This window comes from Cricetulus griseus, chromosome 4 (assembly GCF_003668045.3).
Source record: "Cricetulus griseus strain 17A/GY chromosome 4, alternate assembly CriGri-PICRH-1.0, whole genome shotgun sequence".
NCBI classification, from domain to species: Eukaryota; Metazoa; Chordata; class Mammalia; order Rodentia; family Cricetidae; genus Cricetulus; species Cricetulus griseus.
Window position 1 is genome coordinate 135542014 of NC_048597.1, and position 19793 is coordinate 135561806.

Here is a 19793-nt window from a genome sequence, read left to right on the forward strand (position 1 = left end):
GTAATACCAATTCTCCTCAAAGTATTCCACACAATAGAAGCAGAAGGGTCATTACCAAACTCTTTTTATGAGGCTTCAATTACCTTGGTACCCAAGCCACACAAAGACACAACTAAGAAAGAGAACTGCAGACCAGTATCCCTCATGAACATTGATGCAAAAATACTCAATAAAATACTGACAAATCGAATCCAAGAACACATCAGAGAAATCATCCACCACGATCAAGTAGGCTTCATCCCAGGAATGCAAGGATGGCTCAGTAGGACTCTTGATTGCTTTTTTCTCTTGGTGGCTTACATTACTTCTTCCCATACTTAACACCTAGTCCGCAGGTAGGAGGCTTCTAGGTCAGTTCCAGCTTGATTCCTCCAAGTCCTTTATCTGGGAGACAACCAAGGACAATGGGAATAGACTGTTTGGAGGGTTCTTGGGTACCCTGACCAACAAACTGAAAGAATGCTTCCCATGCCAGGTACTTGGATTTTTGATAGAGAGCCTATGTTTTTATGTGAGGGTATTGTTACCATAACTGTGTAACTTTAGTTAAAAGTATGTATGTATGTATGTATGTATGTGTGCGTGCGTGCGTGCGTGCGTGCGTGCGTGCGTGCATGCATGTATGTATGTATGTATGTATGTATGTATGCGTGCGTGCGTGTGTGTATGTGTGTATGTATGTATGTATGTATGCATGCATGCAAATACAACTGTATATATTATGTGTAAGTTTAGTTGAACATAAAATACGATTTTCTCTGGCTCCTTCAAGCATCCTTAGTGTTATTTACCCCTCTTCCTTCCTTTCTCTATGTTGCTTCTCACCTCATCTGTTTTCCCCATTTCTCTGTTTATAGCAGCTGTGTCATAGTGTTGCCCTTTGCCCTCCATACTCTATGACTCCATGGCTTTCTGCCCCTTTCTTTGTATCAGTAGTCACCTCAGCTTGTATACTCACATTGAAAGATTCAGAGCTAGTGTCCACAAATAAGAGAAAACATGCAGTGTTTATGTTTTTGGGTTACCTCACTTAGTATAATATTTTTTATTTCTGTTCATTTACTTGCATTTTATCCTCTCACTCCTCTCCCCCATCTCTTTCACACTAAAACAAACAAACAAACAAATCTGAGTCCTGGTAGTGCCTACCAGTTCCTTGACTTGAGCTAAACAAAAAAGCAGACAACAAATTTACTAGTTCTCCTGCTCAGAATACACATTATTTCTTCCCAGATGTCTGTCAAACTCAGATCTGCATTTTAAATTTATTTTTCTGTAATTTCAGGAATTCCTCGGGTTATCCAATGTAAATTTAGACTTCCTCTGAAACTAATTTGCCTACCAGGTCAGCCTTCAAAAACTGCAAGCCAGAAACTCACTATCGACACCAACAAATCTCCTGTCAGCCTGCCCATCCTCTTCCCAGGTAGGACTTGGTGCTCCATGGGGAGTTTGGAAATGCTGGGGTTCCATGTGGGGTGCTGCTGCTGCAGCAGGTGATAGAGGGTATTATCTGTACCTGTAGGGTGTGGGCTGCTCAAAGATGGTGGTAAGGTACACTTTTTACATTTTACTAATATTTTTATAATTACTATTTTGCTTCAGTTTTCAGATATGAAACCATAAATGGTTCTTTTCTAGGTCAGAAGGTTTGGCTTGAAATATAAATATTGATTGTTAAGTGTTACTGTAGACCTTTGGATATGTCCTCTCCTAAGTATATTGTTCATCATCACTGTCACTTTGGAGGGTTGTCTCCTGGATGGCTGCTCCTTGTGGCTTTTTTATCTAAGCAGCTGGGGAAGCAAATGTTCTGGTTGCTGAGTGGCCTTGGTGTCTGGAGCCTGAGCACTACTGAGTATGTTGGGGGTGATTTCTGGGTATCTTAGAAGAGCTGCAGCTTTGACCAGCTAGCACAGCATTGTAATCAAGATTTAGAATAGATACCTACCCACTTTCTATTTTCTTTTTTTTTAATTTTTTTATTAGTTCAAATTTGGAACAAGCTTGCTTCACATGTCAATCCCTTCATCCTCTCCCTCCCCTCCCCCTCCCCCTTCTCCCTCCTCACCCCACCCACCCTCCACTTCCCAGGCAGGGTAGGGCCCTTGATGGGGGCTCCCCAAAGTCCACCACATCATCCTGGGCTGGGCCTAGGTCCTCCCTCATGTGTCCAGGCCGAGAGTGCATCCCTTCACTTGGGATGGGCTCTCAAAGTCCCTTCTTACACCAGGGAAAAATACTAATCCACTACCAGGGGCCCCCTAGAGTGCAGAGACCTCCTAATTAACATCCATGTTCAGGGGTCTAGATCAGTCCTATACTGGCCTCCCAGACAGCAGTCTGGGGTCCATGTGCTCCCCCTTGTACAGGCCAGCTGTTTCTATGGGTTTCACCAGCCTGGTACCAATCCCTTTGATCTCCATTCCTCCCTCTCTGCAACTAAGTTCCAGAGTTCAGTTCAGTGTATATCTGTGGGTGTCTGCCTCTGCTTCCATCAGCCACTGGATGAGGGCTCTAGGATGGCATAAACAGTAGTCATCAGTCTCAGTATAGGGGAAGGGCATTTAGGTTATCCTCTCCACCATTGCCTAGATTGTCAGTTGGTGTCATCCTTGTAGGTCTCTGGAAATCTCCCTAGTGCCAGATCTCTCCTCGGACCTATAATGGCTCCCTCTAATACAGTATCTCTCCTCCTGCTCTCCTCTATTCTTCCCCCAACTCAGTATTTCTGCTCCTCCGTTTCCTCCTTTCCTCTCCTCCTCTCCTCCTCTTCTCCTCTCATTCTGGCAGCTCCCTCTCCCCTACCCTCATGATGCCAATTAGCTCAGGAGTTCCTGCCCCTTCCCATTCCTGGGAATATTTTCCTTAGAGTCCTTCTTGTTTCCTAGTTCCTTTGGTGATGAGGATTGTAGGCTGGTAATCCTTTGCTCTATGTCTAAAATTCATATATGAGTGAGTACATACCATGTTTGTCTTTTTGTGACTAGGTTACCTCACTCAGGATGGTTTCTGCAGTGAAGCCATCTGGCCCTGGGCTTTTTTTGGTTGGGAGGCTTTTGATGACTGCTTCTATTTTATTAGGGGTTATAGGTCGATTTAAACTGCTTATCTGTTCTTGGTTTAATTTTGGTAAGTGATGTCTATCCAGAAAATTGTCCATTTCCTTTAGATTTTTGAATTTTGTGGAGTACAGGTTTTCAAAGTATGACCTGATGATTCTCTGGATTTCTGTTGTTCTCGGTGTCTGTTGTTATATCCCCCTTTTCATTTCTGATTTTGTTAATTAGCATGCTCTCTCTCTGCCTTTTGGTTAATTTGGATAGAGGTTTGTCTATCTTGTTGATCTTCTCAAAGAACCAACTCTTTGTTTCATTGATTCTTTATAATGTTTTCCTAGTTTCTACTTTATTGATTTCAGCCCTCAGTTTCATTATTTCCTGGCGTCTACTCCTCCGTGGTGAGTTTGCTTCTTTTTGCTCTAAAGCTTTCAGTTGTTCTGTCAGTTCTCTAGTGTGACTTTTTTCCAGTTTCTTCATGTGGGCACTTAGTTCTATGACCTTTCCTATTAGCAGTGCTTTTAGAGTGTCCCATAAGTTTGGGTATGTTGTGTCTACATTCTCATTAAATTCTAGGAATTCTTTAATTTCTTTTTTTATTTCTTCCTCAACCCAGAAATGGTGCTATTGGGTGTTACTCAGTTTCCATGAGTTTGTAGGTTTTCTGCAATTTGTATTGCTGTTGAATTCTAACTTTAAAGTATGGTGATCTGATAAAATACAGGGGGTTATTTCAATTCTTTTGTATCTGTGGAGGTTTGCTTTGTCGCCAACTGTGTGGTCAATTTTAGAGAAGGTGCCATGTGACACTGAGAAGAAGGTATATTCTTTTGTGTTTGGATGGAATGTTCTATAGATATCTGTTAAACCCAGTTGGGACGTATTGTAGGGAGCCGTCCCTGCATTCTCATTGTAATGGAGAATGCAGGGACGGCTCCCTACAACATATGTTAATTTTCTGTCTGGTGGTCCTGTCTAGTGGTGAAAGCAGGATGTTGAAGACTCCTACTCTAAGTGTGTGAGGTTTTATGTGTGGTTTGAGCTTTAGCAATGTTTCTTTTACAAATGTGGGTACCTTCATACATGGGGCATAGATATTCAGAATTGAGACTTCATCTTGATGGACTTTTCCTGTGATGAGTATGAAATGTCCTTCTTCATCTCTTTTGATTGATTTTAGTTTGAAGTCTAATTTGTTAGATATTAGGATTGCTACTCCAGCTTGTTTCTTGGGCACATTTGATTGGAGAATCTTTTCCCAACCCTTTACTCTGAGGTAACGCCTGTCTTTGAAGTTGAGGTGTGTTTCTTATATACAGCAGAAGGATGGATTCTGTCTTCTTATCCATTCTGTTAGCCTGTACCTTTTTATGGGCAGGTTAAGACCATTGACTTTGAGGGATATTAATGTCCATTGATTGTTGGTTCTTGTTTGTTTTGGATTTATTGTTGGTGGTGTCATTGTGTGTGTATTTCGCCCTCCTGTTTCTTTTCATGTTTGGTAAAATTGGATTATCCATTGCCTATGTTTTTGTGAGTGTAGTTATGTTCGTTGGGTTGGAGTTTCCCTTCCAGAACTTTCTGTAGTGCTGGATTTGTGGATATGTATTGTTTAAGTCTCATTTTGTCATGCAATATCCTGTTTTCTCCATCTATAATGATTGAAAGTTTTGCTGGGTACAGTAGTCTGGGTTGGCATCCATGCTCCCATAGTGTTTGTAGGATATATATCCAGGACCTTCTGGCTTTCAAAGTTTCCATTGAGAAGTTGGGTGTGATTCTGATTGGTTTGCCTTTATATGTTACTTGGTCTATTTCCTTAGCTGCTCTTAATAGTTTCCCTTCATTCTGAAGGTTTTGTGTTTTGATTATTATGTGCCGAGGGGACTTCTTTTTGTTGTCCAGTCTGTTTGGTGTCCTGTAAGCTTCTTGTACTTTCATAGGCGCATCCTTTTGTAGGATGGGGAAGTTTTCTTCTATGATTTTGTTGAATATGTTTTCTGTACCTTTGAGCTGTATTTCTTCACCTTCTTCTATACCTATTATTCTTAGGTTTGGCCTTTTCAAGGTGTCCCTTATTTCCTGGACATTTTGTGTTAGGCATTTGTTGGACTTGACATTTTCTTTGGTCAATGACTGTATATCCTCTAGCGAGTCTTCAACAACTGAGATTCTCTCTTTCATCTCTTGAATTCTATTGGTTATACTCACATCTTTAGTTCTTGATCATTTAACCAGCCTTTCTATTTCCAGCATCCCTCATTCTGTGTTTTCTTTATTATGTCTATTTCAGCTTTCATGCCTTGAATGTTTCGAGTGCTTCCTTCACTTGTTTGGTTGTTTTTTTTCTTGGCTTTCTTTAGATTATTTAAGAGATTTGTTTACTTCTTGAATTTTTTGGTTTGTCTTTTCCTCCACTTCATGTAATTTTTTTGCTTGTTTTTCTTCTATTTCTTTAATGGATTTTCTTGTTTCTTCTTTAAAGGTCTCTGTTATCTTCCTAAGATAATTTTTGAGGTCCATCTCTTCTTCATCCTCTGTGTTGGGCCTTTAAGATCTTGCTGGTGTGGAGTCCCTAGATTCTGGTGGTGTCATATTGGTCTCTCTATTGTTGAGTGTGTTCTTACTCTGTCTTCTTCCCATCCCTTCTTCCAGTGAGTGTAGGTGGGGTCTCTCCTAGGTGTCTCTCTCTAGGGTGGCAGGCGGAGGGCTCAGCCTCTGGTGGCAGCCGGTTGGCAGAGGGTGGTGGGTGGACAAGGGTGAGGTGTCTCCGGACTGAGGGTGGGCCTTCAGTCTGGGCAGGTCCACTCTTGTGGGGGAGGGGGCTTCAGGCAGAAGCGAGCAGGGATTGATGGGGGAGGTTGAGGGTGCAGAGTAGCGCCCAGACTCACCTGAGGCGCGGGTACCTGCCGCAAGACAGAGGGCCACTTTCTATTTTTTTTTTATAAAGTTTTTTTCAAACAATATATTTTGATCATGATTTTCCCTTCTCTTACTTTCTCCTGATCCTCCATAACACCCAACCCATGAAACTTTGCTCTCCCTCATACAGAAGAACACAGAAATGAAAATCGAACAAGCAAAATATAAATAAAACAAAGAAACAAACAAAAATGCCCAAACAGAATGAAACAGAAAGCCCCCCCCCCAAAAAAAAATTTACTGAGTTTGTTTTATGTTAATCAGCTACTGGGCATGGGGATTGCCCTAGCATGTAGTTCATATATCCAGTGACACTTCATTAGACAAAATTGATTTTCCTTTTATCAGCAATTACCAGTTGCAATTAGCTTCTTGGTTGGGGCGAGGAATCCATGTCCCCTTTTCCCTCTTAGTAGTAGGTCCCCATCTGGCTTGAGCCTGTATTAGCTCTGTGCATGTTGCCACAATCTCTGTGAGTTCATGTGTGCATCAGTCCTGTTGTGTCTGGAAGATACTGTTTCCTTGGAGTCATCCATCTCCTCTGGCTCTTAGAATCTTTCTGCCTTATCTTTTGCTCTATCCAGGTTCTTAGTGATGGCATGGAATTAAAAAAAAGAAATCTAAGAATTGAATAGCCTTTTAAATACTTTATAAAAAGTTAGCCCTGTTCACTGTGAGGTGTATCCTTACTCTTGTGTTTGAGGTATAGGATTTAGAATCCAGACTATTTCCCATAAAACTGAGAAATTTTTAGTAAGCCATCCCTTTGTGTTATTATAGAAAATGCTTTTGATTTGTTGCTTACTAAGAGTAGGGCTTATTTATTTTGGTTCTAATTTTGAGATAGGGTCTCACTGTATGACTCTGGCCATCCTGGAACTCACTATGTATAGGGTCTCACTGTGTGACTCTGGCCATCCTGGAACTCACTATGTTGACCAGGTTGGCCTTGAACTCAGAGAGTTGTATACCACCTGACTCATCCAGGACACAGGGTTTAAAAATTTCATTCATATATTCCCATGAAAAAGTGTCTAAAATGAAGTATTTTTTAAAAAACAATCATTTAAGTCTTAATTTTCTAGTGAGCTCATGTACACATAGCGAGTGTTTATTTTTGTATGGTTTCCTCCCTGTTACTTTTCTCCTTTCTTCCAACCTTCTCTTCCTCCCTCTCCATTTTTTGTAACAAAGTTAGACTGTAAAAATGCAAGAGGAACCACTCCCTATGTAGTGCCTTGCACAATTTTTTCTTGGATTGCACCAAGTACACGTAGTTGGAAATTACATATTGAACAATAACAAACTTATTGATGCTGCTGATAATGTTTCAGTGCTGGATTTTGAAAAAGTAGACCTTTATTGGCATCAACAGAGCTCTACTAGAGATTGGATAAAAATGTAGGCTGTTGACCATGGAGTTCATGTTGCTAAGATGCAGCATAGACTCACTATGTTGACCAGGTTGACTATGTTTGAAAAGCTTGCTGGACTCCCACTCTTCCACTGATCTGGAGCCTGTTTTGTTGATGTTGTAGGAGTATCATGCCTGTCAGAATTTTACTTGCTTTAGAAACAGCACTCAATGACATATTAAAAGCTATTTTCCCCAAGATTTTATACATGCAATATGTATTTTGTTAATTTAACTACAATGAACATGGTAGAACCATGTAATTGCTTAAAGTAATTCTCACATTACCCTCAGTGCATAAAGGCTCTTATATGCTGACATTGGATACAGTGGCTATTTCAGATCTATACATTCTACTGAAAGAAATGGATTAATGAGCTTCATACAAAATAAATAACTTTCAATCTATGTCTCTTCCTAATTGCTTATCTACTTTTTGTGAAGAAATGTAGGGCATATGTGGAGTGATTTTAACTTCTATTACAAATAAATGAGAAGTTTAAAAAATAGATAACAAAAGGCACCAGCTAATAATTTACTATACAGTAATGCATATATCTATTTCTTTCCTTTCTCCTAATACTGCTATAGGAATTGTTGTAAGCACATACCCATCCCATAAAGATTTTCTCTAATATTGTTTAGAAATATCTTTATAGACCATAAATATTTTCACTTGTGACTTTGTCGCATGGTGTTTTATTGTAAATGGACACCATGAAGTCATCTAATTCATTCTATTTTTAGATATTTATGCTGTGTTCTTGTGATAATATCCTTGCAAAAAGCTATTTCAAATTTATGATCATTTCTTGAATGGAAGTCTCAAAGTGGAGCTGACAGGTTTAGAATACTTTAAAACCTTTTGAAATTTAGTGTGAAGTTGATTTCTTCAAGGGTCAGAATTTGTTACATGATTTTTCTTGACTCTGTGAATATAAACATTTAGAGCATAGTCAGTTGCAGGTGAAGCTAACTTAGGGTGTTTGAAGAGTAGATGTATTAAGTATGTTTCAACTTAATGATATTTCAAATTTATGATGGGGTTATTGGAATCCAATACCTTTATAATAAGTGAAGTGTCTATATTTAGTATAAAGTGAATACAATTGATTCTCTAGAATCCTCCCACAGGGACAGTTAGTTTTTGTCTTGTTTTAGTTTTGGTATCAATATAAATAAAAACTTTTAAAATATTTCAAGTTTTACCACAATTATCTCTTTTGACACTCTTGTATTTTTTTGTCTGTGTCTACCATTAATCTCAGCGTCTCTCCTGCCTTTATCTTTTTGGGGATAGAGTCTCTCTGTAGCAAACTCACACCAGAGTTTGCTCTGCTCTGCACATGGGATAATGGACATGTACCACCATGTCTATGATAGCCTTCTGAAGTTGCCTCAGACATCTTCCTAGACATCTGCAAATCACAGTTGCTTTCTTTGCTTTCTGGAGTGATGTTGTTCCTTAGGTTTATCCTGTGTATGATCAGCCTCACACCTGCACTCATCTATGAAAAAAAAAGGAAAATGAAATCATTCCAGAGTGTTATTATGAGGCAGAAGTTTTAGAAATTGGAAGCTGCTGTGAAGATCAGCTAATATAGTACATATGTGCATTTTAAATATTAATAATATAAAACTAAGCTATCTATTTTAAATATTAGTGATTATTTTGTGACTAAGCAGATGATTATTTTTCCCTTTTTCTTTGTAGACTTTGCCAGTCATTCAGATGATGATCAGATAAATGTAATGGGTTTCCGTCTCCTAGGCGGCTCTCGAGTTACTCTTCTTGCTTCCAGAACTTCTCGTAAGTAGAACTGTGCTGTTACCATTGCTGAAATGTTCATCTTAGGGCACTGTATCACACCCAGAACTTTGCAAAGGGTGCAGATGATGTTAGCTAGATATAGACAGACAAGAGCCGTGAGTGTAAGATATGAAAGTTGTGAAGACTAGATTGTATCATGGATATGCACCCTTAGTTTCGGGGATGAAGAGGGTTTGAAAGGAACTTTAAAAACTCAAAATGGTTTTAAGATATGTATACAGTGTTCTGGGTTTCAAGAGCTCTTAAAAACTAGAATTGGTTTTCTCTTTTGCATTTGTATGTATGTATTTATCCCTTTTCATGTTTCTTGAGAAGAGTCCCCTATGTGTAATTCATTCTGGGTTTGAATGTGTTGACTTGTCTGTCTCCCCCATTCTTGCAGGTTGTTATAGAAGTAGCAAGTGTGTGAGAGAAACAAAGCCGGCAGTCTCAGAGCAGACTCAGTGCTCACAGCAAAGGTTTACACAGACTGCATGCCGCTCTTTTCCTTTTTCCCATGCATGTGTGTGGTGTGCATGTGTGTGTACATGAGTGTTCACGTGTGCACATGCATACACACGTGGGCGTGGAAGCTCCAGGTGGATGGTACTGATCTTCAGTTGCGCCTCCACCTTATTCTTGGAAGCAGGATCTCTCAGTCTAACCTCCCCGGCAAGGTTAGTCTTGCTGGTCAGCTTGTTCTAGGATTCTGTCTTTGCTCTGGGCTGCCACACCTACTTGGCATTTTCTTGGGTTCTGGGGATTTGGACTCAGTTTCTCTTGCTTGCACTACAGACACTTTAACTGCCAAGCATCTCCCCAGCCCTAGACTAATTTTTTCCTCTATGGAGAGGCATTGTATAGTCTTTGGGGAATGGGTGGCTAAATTAGAGAGATGAGATGGTCAGTGGACACAAAAGATGAAGTACCAAATGTGAGGATACTAGAAAGGCCTGATTGATTCTTAGCCCTCAGCTCAGAAAAAGACCCACATCTTTATGCATCTGTGTGAAATTTCAGAGCACAATGGACCAAGAATATATCATGGATTATAAAAGGAAAAATAAACTATTAACAAGAAATAAATCAGGATGATGTATTCTTTCCACAAAATTTCTCTTTTTCCAGATGTGGTGACTCATGGCTATAATCTCAGTCACTCAAAAGGTGTCACAAGTAGTTTCATGAGTTTAAGATCACACAGGGCCACCTAGCAAGACCTTGTGTCAAAACAGGCAAACAAAAATCAACCAACCAACCAACTAAGCAACCACAAGCAACCAACTAACCAACAAATCAGTGGTAGTTGGTACTGCACAGTGAAAACACTCTCCAAGATGCAAGGGAGATGTTTCTCAGCTTGTCCTTCTGTGTCCTGCTAAGTTGGTAATGAAAAACGAATGCTAAATAGACCCGCATTCATTTGTATAGATTCAAGTAGGTGTTTAAAATGGAAAGGGTAACTAATACACACTGGGCTTTTCCATGTTTTGCTTGATTTTAGCATGCCAGAGGGAACAAATGGAATAAAATCAAGTTGGAAAGTCCTGTTCTTACCCACTTTAATAGCATGTTTTCAGGCATAGTAGAAGAGTCATAGACATGTATGCAAAGATGAGTTGAGCCTTGAAAGTGTCTTTCTTTTCACTTTGCACATGTGATCTTTAAACTTTTAATTAAAGTATGTTGAGAGCAAGGGTTGTGAGAGTCTTCTTTCTTTATTCCATCTTGGCAGAGTAGATCTTTGATACCTATCACTCAGGGTCTTGTTAGGTATAAGGCTAGCACCTCCCTTGCAGAACCCATGGATTACAATAGGAGGGAAGAGTGGTTAAGGAGAATCAATAATCAAACATTAGTATGCTGACCAAAGGAATAGAATCTTTAGGAGATTTTGTAAAGATCTTGAGAAATAAACATGAGAATTAGGTAAAGGTCAATGTAGGAAGTAGGAAAGATATCTTCAAAGGTTGGCAGATGTGTGAGGGTTTTAGACATAGTGAATTTTCCAGAGTGCCTGGACCATCATACTTTAGGGGCTCTGTAATGTTCCTTTAATGAGGCCAAACATTTTGGGACAATTAATAATAATATTAGTCAAATATGAAATCATTTGATGTCTATCTTATACCACTGAGCATTGTAAAGGGATGGCGATTCATCAGTTAATATTTAGCAATTTCTTCACTATGGGGACAATTTGTTTATAATGCAAATCTAACTTTCAAAAAGCACTTTGTAAAGTAAGTGTAGATGTAACCCCTATAGTTTCTAATATCTCAGTAGTCATTAAACTTATATCTTCAGAAATTGTTTATAGCATTTCTTCCAAGTTTATGTCTAAAAGCATTCATTTGCTTTATCCTCTTAAAAAGTTTTCCAATGATAGAATTATATGCATGTATTGCTGACAATTTATTATAAACCGTATTTGTATTGATGAAGTTCAGATGATCTGACTTGAATGGGGTCTGATGTGGTATTCTGTGTTCGGCTTAACTGAATGCACTATTTATTCTTTGGTTGGGTCGGGTGGTGATTGATTGGACTTACTTTATTTGGAAGCTGAAGTGGTTATTTCAACTGAGTGCTGTTACAGGGCACAAAAGAAAAGGAGATACACAAATTGAATGTTCACTTTGTCAACTCTTGACTATTAGTATTTTAAGGGCACATTTTAAAAACTCTAGCTCATTTATTGTAGATTATAAATAGAAAGTTGCATTTATCTTTTCCATTAAATGTATAACATGGAAAGTCTCTATGTGAAACACTAAGTACTTATATATGAACACTAAGGAAATGGTTAACAGCCAAAACTATGCCTTGTGGGCATCTGACTCATGGTTTCTAGTTGAATTTTGATAATTTGAAAAAAAGCCAATTTAAGAATATTATTTTTCTTTCTTTACCCCAGTTCTATGTTTCTGTTACAGAATAGTTTATTTTTTTTCTCCTGAGTAGGCTGATACATGTAAGGGAAAATTAATACTAAGAAATAACTCTAAAGTTACATATAAAACATGTCTAAGTGTTTGACTTTCATATCTTCATTGTTTGGTGACAATAATGTAGTGTACTTGATCACAAAAGAGTACCTATTAGGTGCATGGAATTTCACTTGCACTTGGGCTTTGCCTTCACCCTACTCTACACAACAGCATCTTTGCACCTTTCCCTTCCATGGCTCTGACAGTTAGTATCCTAGAAATGACTCATATCTGTGTAAGTCTGACTGTGCATCCATTTCCTGTAAGGACATTATGAGCTGCTCCATCTTCCCCTCTGTGTACATGAAGAGTCTGAAGATTTATTTGTTTACATTGGTGGCAGCTTTAACACTGCATTATCTCAGAGACTAAGACCTGAGAATGCAGGGGTTTCCTTTTCATGATGCACTTAAGTGTTCCCTATAACACAGCTCTCTCTCATCTTGGTTATAATGTCCTAACTGTAAGAGCATTTTTGCCTCTTTCCAATTCAGTTTCTATTTGGATGCTTTTGTAATACAGCAGACAAAGGAAAAGATACAAATCATAACCCTATTGCTCTTCATCTTAAGACCCTCTCCATTTAACCAAACATCTTGTTTTGGTTTGAAATAGGATTTCATGATATAGCCCAAGCTTATCTTGAACTCACTATGTAGCCCAAGCTAGCTTTGAATATCCTGCCTCAGTTTTCTGTGTTCTGGCTCTCCATGCCAAGCTTAACATTGAAACTTTTTACCAAGCATTGTGGATCTCTGTGTATGATCTTGGCCATAGTGGCTCAGGCTTATAATCCTAGGTACTTGGGGGGCTGGGGTAAGAGGATCAGGCGTTTAAGGCTAGCTTGGGCTACAGTGTTTGTTCAAGGTCAGGTAGGAAACTTAGTAAGACTCCATCTCAAAAAATGAAAATAAACAGACAAATGGGTTTATAGTTTAGTGATAGGGCACTCTCTAGAGTGTGCATGAGACCCTGGGTTTGAGCCTCAGTTACAAACATCTCAGTGTATGGTTGGACCCCAGCTTAGTGTTGATCCCATCTAGGAATATCTTCTTCAACTTCTCTCAGTCTGGCACATGGCTGATTTGTTTCTGCTCTGAGGACAGGACATTTCCTCCACCTTAAGGACTAAGCTTTTTGTACAGAATGCTTAGGAACATGCTCAGATTCAGAGCACTAGTTTAGGTTTTAAACTCTAGCTTATTATTTGAATGGCTATGGAAAATTATTGATCATCTTTAAAATGGCAGTAAAATTATAAAATTATAAAGATCACAATAAAATAGTGAGATAATACATGAATCCACATGAAATTGTCTCTTAAAGAGATGTATTAACTTTCTAGTATGTTGTAGGTGCTAAATACATTTTAGCCTTTAATTGTATTTTTACCATAGTTGCCATTATGGTTCACGTGGCACTTACTGAGACTCTAAATAAAGGGTGATCTGGTGTTACTTTGCTTTATTAAGAGGGTTTCATCAATCTGATTTGTCCTTCTTTTAAACTGGCTGCAAGTTTTCTGTGTTACTTTATCATTTATCATTAATTAATTAATCTATTCATCTGTGTTGCATATTTATACACCTGTGCACACACACATGCATGGTGACACATGCTAAGGTCAGAGGACCACTCATGGGGATTGGTTCTCTGTGACCACGTGACTACCTGGTGGGATCTGGGAATCAAACTCAGATCATCATGCCTGTGTGCAAGAGTTCTACCTTCTGAATCATTTCATTGGCCCTCTGTAATCTTTTAAATAGGGCCAGTTTTTCCCCTCCCTTCTTGCCAGCCCACAGTATCTCTGCCTCACTTCATATACCACCCATACCTGGTATAAACTGTACATGGGGTTGACTTAGCTACATGAGTTAATAGATATATACAATGAAATCTCCATGTTGTAGTTTACCATGCCCTGGGGACAATAGTGGCAGTAGTATGAGAATAAGCAACGCTTATTGAATGTTAACTTTATCAATTACCATTTTTGAGGCAGAGTTTGTATCCCAGGCTGGCCTCGAATTCACTGTATAGTTGAGGATGATCTTGAGTTCCTGATCTTTCTTCTTCCTTCCCCTGAGTACTGGGATTACAGCTGTGAGACACCACTTCTGTCTTTTGCACTTCTAGGGATTGAACCATGGACTTGTGTATGCTAGACAAATACTTTACCAACTGGCCTACATCTCCAGCCTGTCAAATATACCTCATAGAATTTATGAAGAGATAAAAATGAAAGGACATGAGCACATTAGGGCAAAAATCTCAGAAGTTGACAGCTATGAAGGCTCTGGTTCAGCCTCCTTTACCCTGAGAGGAAACTCAGTTCTCTCCTGAGCTTCTTATGACCATGGATAGTCGCAAGAAAGTTCTGGGCTCTTGACAGTAAAGATGCACAAAGGCTAGGAGGTGCTGCAGTTGAGAGACAAGGGTATTTCTATTTGAGGTACAAAAGCAGGTGGGAAGGGCGCTGGAGATGCTTGTGGCCAGTCTTTCTGAAGATGTGAGAAACCAATGTGTGGTAGGTAGTAGCATCATAAAAGCTGAAGGAGGTACTGGCAGGGTGGCTATGTTGTCTGCAGAAGTGTTAGCCTTAAAGACAGTTGATGTGATGTCCGTGCTAACCTCTGTCACCTACAGACAGAACACTTTGATCACAGTAGTATAGAGCCGCGATTTTGCATGGACTGTGGCAGGCATATGAACTATTGTTTATTCTGTATTGTGGTGGTTTCAATGAGAAATGTTTCCCGTAGGCTTCTGTATTTGTTCAAATACTTGATTCCCAGTTGGTGTTGCTGCCTTGGAAGATTATGGAACTTGTAGGAGGTGAAGCATTACTGGAGGAAGTATGTCATTATGGGCAGTCTTTGAGGACTTATAGTCTTGCTCCACCTCTCTCTTCTTCTCTCCCTCTCATCTTCCCCCTCCCTCCTTATGTGAAGAAAAATGTAATCAGCCAGCTTCCTTCCTGTGTCTGCTGCCATGCCATACATTCTTTATCACTAATGGACTTTGTCCCATTGACACTGTAAGCTAAAATAAAGCCTTTCTTCCTTAGCTTTCTTTTTGTCATGTTATTTATCTCAAAAATAGGAAAGTAAGGAGTATACATATAGCAGAAAAAGAGGATGACTAGGGGCACCAAGAGAACCTAGCTTCCTCAGTTTGCTAATAAAAGTAAAGTCCTAAACCATGTGTGGAGAGTCCTAAGAAACACATCACATGTGAGTCATTTCACCCCAGTCTTTACATACTGTAAGCAGGAAGGCTGAAGTAATCCTCATCCTGCCAAGGCTTCTAATATATCTTTCTTTAGAATATTTTATATAGTATAAATAGTTGATGATGAATTAAATGGAATTTGTAACTTCTGAGATTTTTTTAAGGGACCTTGTATAATCATCTTGGAACTTAAAACTTGGTGGTGAGGTGCCTGGTAAGCAGTAGGTGTATTGAGCCTGTGTATGTTTACATAGATGTAACACTGTCATGTGGTTAAGATCAATGGTTAGTCTTTCTGAATTAGTAGGTAGAATTTCAGTGTCTTCTCCATATATAACTGGCTGAATGACCTCGTAAACTAAACTCTTCTGAGATTGGATTTTTTTTTTTTTTTTTTTTTTTGTAAAAATGAGAATAACATCATTGCCTTGTGGAGACAGTGGAAGTTTAACTGACAATGTGGTTGTGACAGAACCCGGTGTGTATCAGGCTTTTTTTGGGAGGTTGAGAAAACAAAATTTATACTGGGGTAGATGAGATCACACTATGCCCTGAAGAACAGGCAAGTTAAAATAGGTAGGGAAGAATATATGTAGTATGAATTCAAGCTGTCACATTTAACGTGTTTCCTGATCCTCGGTTGGATCACTGGAATTCTGTATGCTTTTTTTTTTCTTTTTTTTAACCACAAGAAACTGGTACATCCACTGTATTTGGCACTTAGCTGCTGCCCACCCACAGCTGATCTTACAGATGTCATTGCAACTGCTGCTGTCATCATCACTGTCATTGTTGGCATTGTCATCACAGCCATCATCATTAGAGAATACACAGGATCTTTTGTTACTCAAGGTTCAGGGAATAGAAGGAAGCAGATTTTCTTTTTAATTTAGGGAAGTGCCAAGCTTAAACCCCCTTTTAAATTGAGAATCTACTGGATAAACAGAAAACTTTGATCATAATTGCAGTGATTTGTATAGAATACATTTTATTTTATCTCACACCAGTTTTCAGAAGTAGACTAGTACCACCACACTGCACCTTTTCATTGGCTGTTTGTCTTTCAAGTCAAGTGTTGCATCACAGTTGGGTTGGTCAATTCTTTTTACTATTGGGCACACATTGAGAGGACTGCACTCGGCCTGTCTTTGGCCATCTCCCTGGGAGGACATCTGAAGTCGTTATATGGTTGATGCAGAATACAGCAACAAAGCAGCAGACATGTGTTTTAGGAAGCCAGCAGAAATCATATCTACATTACAAAAAAATTTATCCTTGAGTCAGTCAGTGTTCATGCCACGGTTGCTTGGTAGCCCAGCTAGTTTCAGCTAATAACCATGCATTAACGAGCACGTTTCCTTTGTTATTTTTTCTCTTAGAACGATACCGAATTCAGAGTGAACAATTTGAAGATCTGTGGCTCATAACAAATGAACTTATCCTCCGCCTTCTGGAATATTTTGAAAAACAGGGAATCAAAGATTTTGCATGTTCTTTTTCTGGATGTATTCCCCTTCAAGAATATTTTGAGTTGATTGATCATCATTTTGAGGTATGCTGTTAAACCAAATAACCTATACTTTAAAAATAAATAAAAGATAAAGAGATACTACAGAAGTGAGAACTCTGGGTACATACTGGCAGGTTGCCGTCTCTGAGTTATTCTGTGGATGGTAGTCATCGTCCAGTTACTGATCAGTTGCAGACATGACAGAATGGCAGGCTGGAGCTAAGCTTGTGGTCTCACCTTCACACATTGCTGGTTGAACTCTCCCACTTCTAGACTTAACCCACAACCCCAGTAACCCAGTGCTAATACTAGTTGAGCTTGTCACCAGCCATTTAGCTAAACTAATTCAAGCAGTGCATAAATGAGATGTGATTATAAAGTGAATCTTTTTCATCTATAACAAGCAGAGCAGAGCATCTCCGCTGGAATGAGGGTTAGCCACACAAAATATTCTCTGTACCTGGCTTAATGGGTTCCTAGTAGATGCTGAATGGTTAAATGTACAAACCCATGAGATCTGGCAGTGGCTTTGTTGCTCTGAATGTTCTTATATAGTGACTTCTCTTGAGGATCTAAGTACTGTCATTTATATATCCCTTGAAGATTAAATTCATATTTGCAAAGAGTCCTGTTTTCTGAATGAATTGGGCAGTGGCTATCATTACTTTAAATGTTGTTTGCATTAAAGTCACCAGGTACACTTACTGAATAGAGTCTGTGAACAGATTCTATAGGGGATTGAAAAGAAGGTAATTTTGAAAGAATTCTGAATATCTAGCATTGGTTATTAGAGTTGTTACTATTTTAAAAAGGTTTATTATTTATTTTTATTTTATGTGAATGTATGTGGTTCTTTTTTGTCTTGTTTGTTTGTTTGTTTGATTGATTGATTTTGTTTTTTGAGACAGAGTTTCTCTGTGTAGCTTTGGAGCCTGTCCTGGAACTCGCTATGTAGACCAGGATGGCCTTGAACTCCCAGAGATCTGCCTGCCTTTGCCTACCAAGTGCTGGGATTAAAGGTGTGTGCCACCAACACCTGGCTATGTATGTGCTTCTTAGTGTATGTATAATGTATCACATACATGCAGGTACCCTTAGAGGACAGAAGAGAGTGCCAGATTTCCTGGAACTGGAGTTACAGGCAGTTGTGAGAACTGATCCTGCGTCCTCTGTAAGAGCAGGAAGTACTTTTAGCCATTAGTCATCTCTCATACCCCTCAAGTGATTATTCTTAGAGTAGTCAGTAGTTTTTCAGCCATTCCTAGGGCTCACATCAGGTGTCTTCTCTTCTTCTTTTTAGTGGGGTGGTGTGTCTCTCACATTTTCAGCTAGAGTTCCTGTCCAGCTAGGCCCCATGTGTTGCATCTCTATATCCCACCCCCAGCCCTCACTCAGGCCTTTTTATATGGGAGATCTGAGCTCAGGTTCTCAGTCTTCCATTGCAAGCACTTTACCCATTAGCCGTCTTCCCAGGCCAGCTGATAGTTATTTTATGGGTTAGTATATATTTGACTCAATTGTGGTACCCAAATCAACAGTTTGGGGGAGTATATCAAGGTATTTTAAATGTGGACATTTTAAATTTTAATGTTTCAGTATAATCATTATGGTTACACACATTATCTATCTCTATCTATCTATCTATCTATCTATCTATCTATCTATCTATCTATCTATCTATCATCTATTTATCCAAAGGTTTTTCCTTATTTTCTGTTTGAGAGTGGAACTGAGGTGCTTGCACATACTAGGCAAGTGCCTTTCCACTGAGCTACACACCCAGACCCTAGGCCCCTCACATTGTTTTCGGCAAGTCTTATTTCTAGACTAGGTTTGTAGAAGTGGAAGTGATATCTCAAGGCTATATGTTAAAGAACTAAAATGAGATCATTTTTATTCTTTTGGGATATATTTCAAGAAATCCTAGCTTGACTATACTGGCCTGAGAGGTCAATGTTTTATGAAGGAGAGTCCACAGAGAGACAATACCAACTACATGCTCATAATATTTAAAATAGCAATCACTGTATCCTGTTGGTTAGTAGGTTTGCCATACACTTCCCCTCCTGATGTCTTGGATAGGGACTCCCCAGTGTTTCCATATCAGGCTCTTTCTAGTGGGAGAGTGAGTTTAGGCTTTTTGATTTGTTGCATACACAGGGGTAATGATTTTTCTTTCTTTGCTCCCTGTTGCCACAGTCTATTTTCAACTATGAATCATTTCTTAAGCTTTTAATCAAGATCGCTTCTAGAATCTATGTTGCTTTGTGTAAGCAAGGAAGGAAGGAATTTCTTTCTGTTTTATTCATTGTGGTTCTTCTTGGTACCTGAAACAGTTTTTGGCCCCATGATTGATAAATATTTGGTAAAATATTGCATTATTATTATTATTATTATTATTATTATTATTATTATTATTATTATGTGTGATGTTCAAGTGGAAGTGTGGGCACCTCAGGAGTCAGAGGCTGGTGAAGGGCGGATCAAGGAAGTCCATGAATGCATGAATAAAGAACAACAGATATTTATTTGGGGAGCACTCACACAATGAGGATAAATAGCCACTGCAGTCTTCTGTCCCTGGAGGTGCAAGATGCTGTGCTGCAGAATGCTCAGATCACCACCCAAGAGAGAGATCAAGGCCTCTCCTCCTCCTTGTAAGGGATCAGGTCCACACACCAAAGCCACACCCTAAGGCTTTTCCCCTTTTTGTCTAAATAAGAGAGTTTTAAACCTGATACAAAACTATATACAATGATAACAGATATCAAGTATAGTCCAGGAGAAAGAAAGGTAATAACATATAGAAATTTATACCTATTACCAGCAAGAGCAACATTGAGCAAGAATCACA

At 39.1% G+C, this 19793-nt stretch overlaps 1 protein-coding gene across 12 annotated transcripts in view; it reads left to right on the forward strand.

Annotated features, from left to right (window-relative positions):
- Positions 1-19793, forward strand: part of Bbs9 (Bardet-Biedl syndrome 9) — a 408032-nt gene that overhangs the window by 191557 nt on the left and 196682 nt on the right. For all 12 annotated transcript variants that reach the window (XR_003484647.2, XM_027411687.2, XM_027411681.2 and 9 more), the window contains 3 exons: positions 1286-1426; positions 9110-9205; positions 16809-16981. Coding sequence is in view for 11 of the 12 variants with exons in the window: in XM_027411687.2 (XP_027267488.1) it covers positions 1286-1426; positions 9110-9205; positions 16809-16981 (410 nt within the window). In the remaining variant the exon portion in view is untranslated. The remainder of the gene's footprint in view (positions 1-1285; positions 1427-9109; positions 9206-16808; positions 16982-19793) is intronic.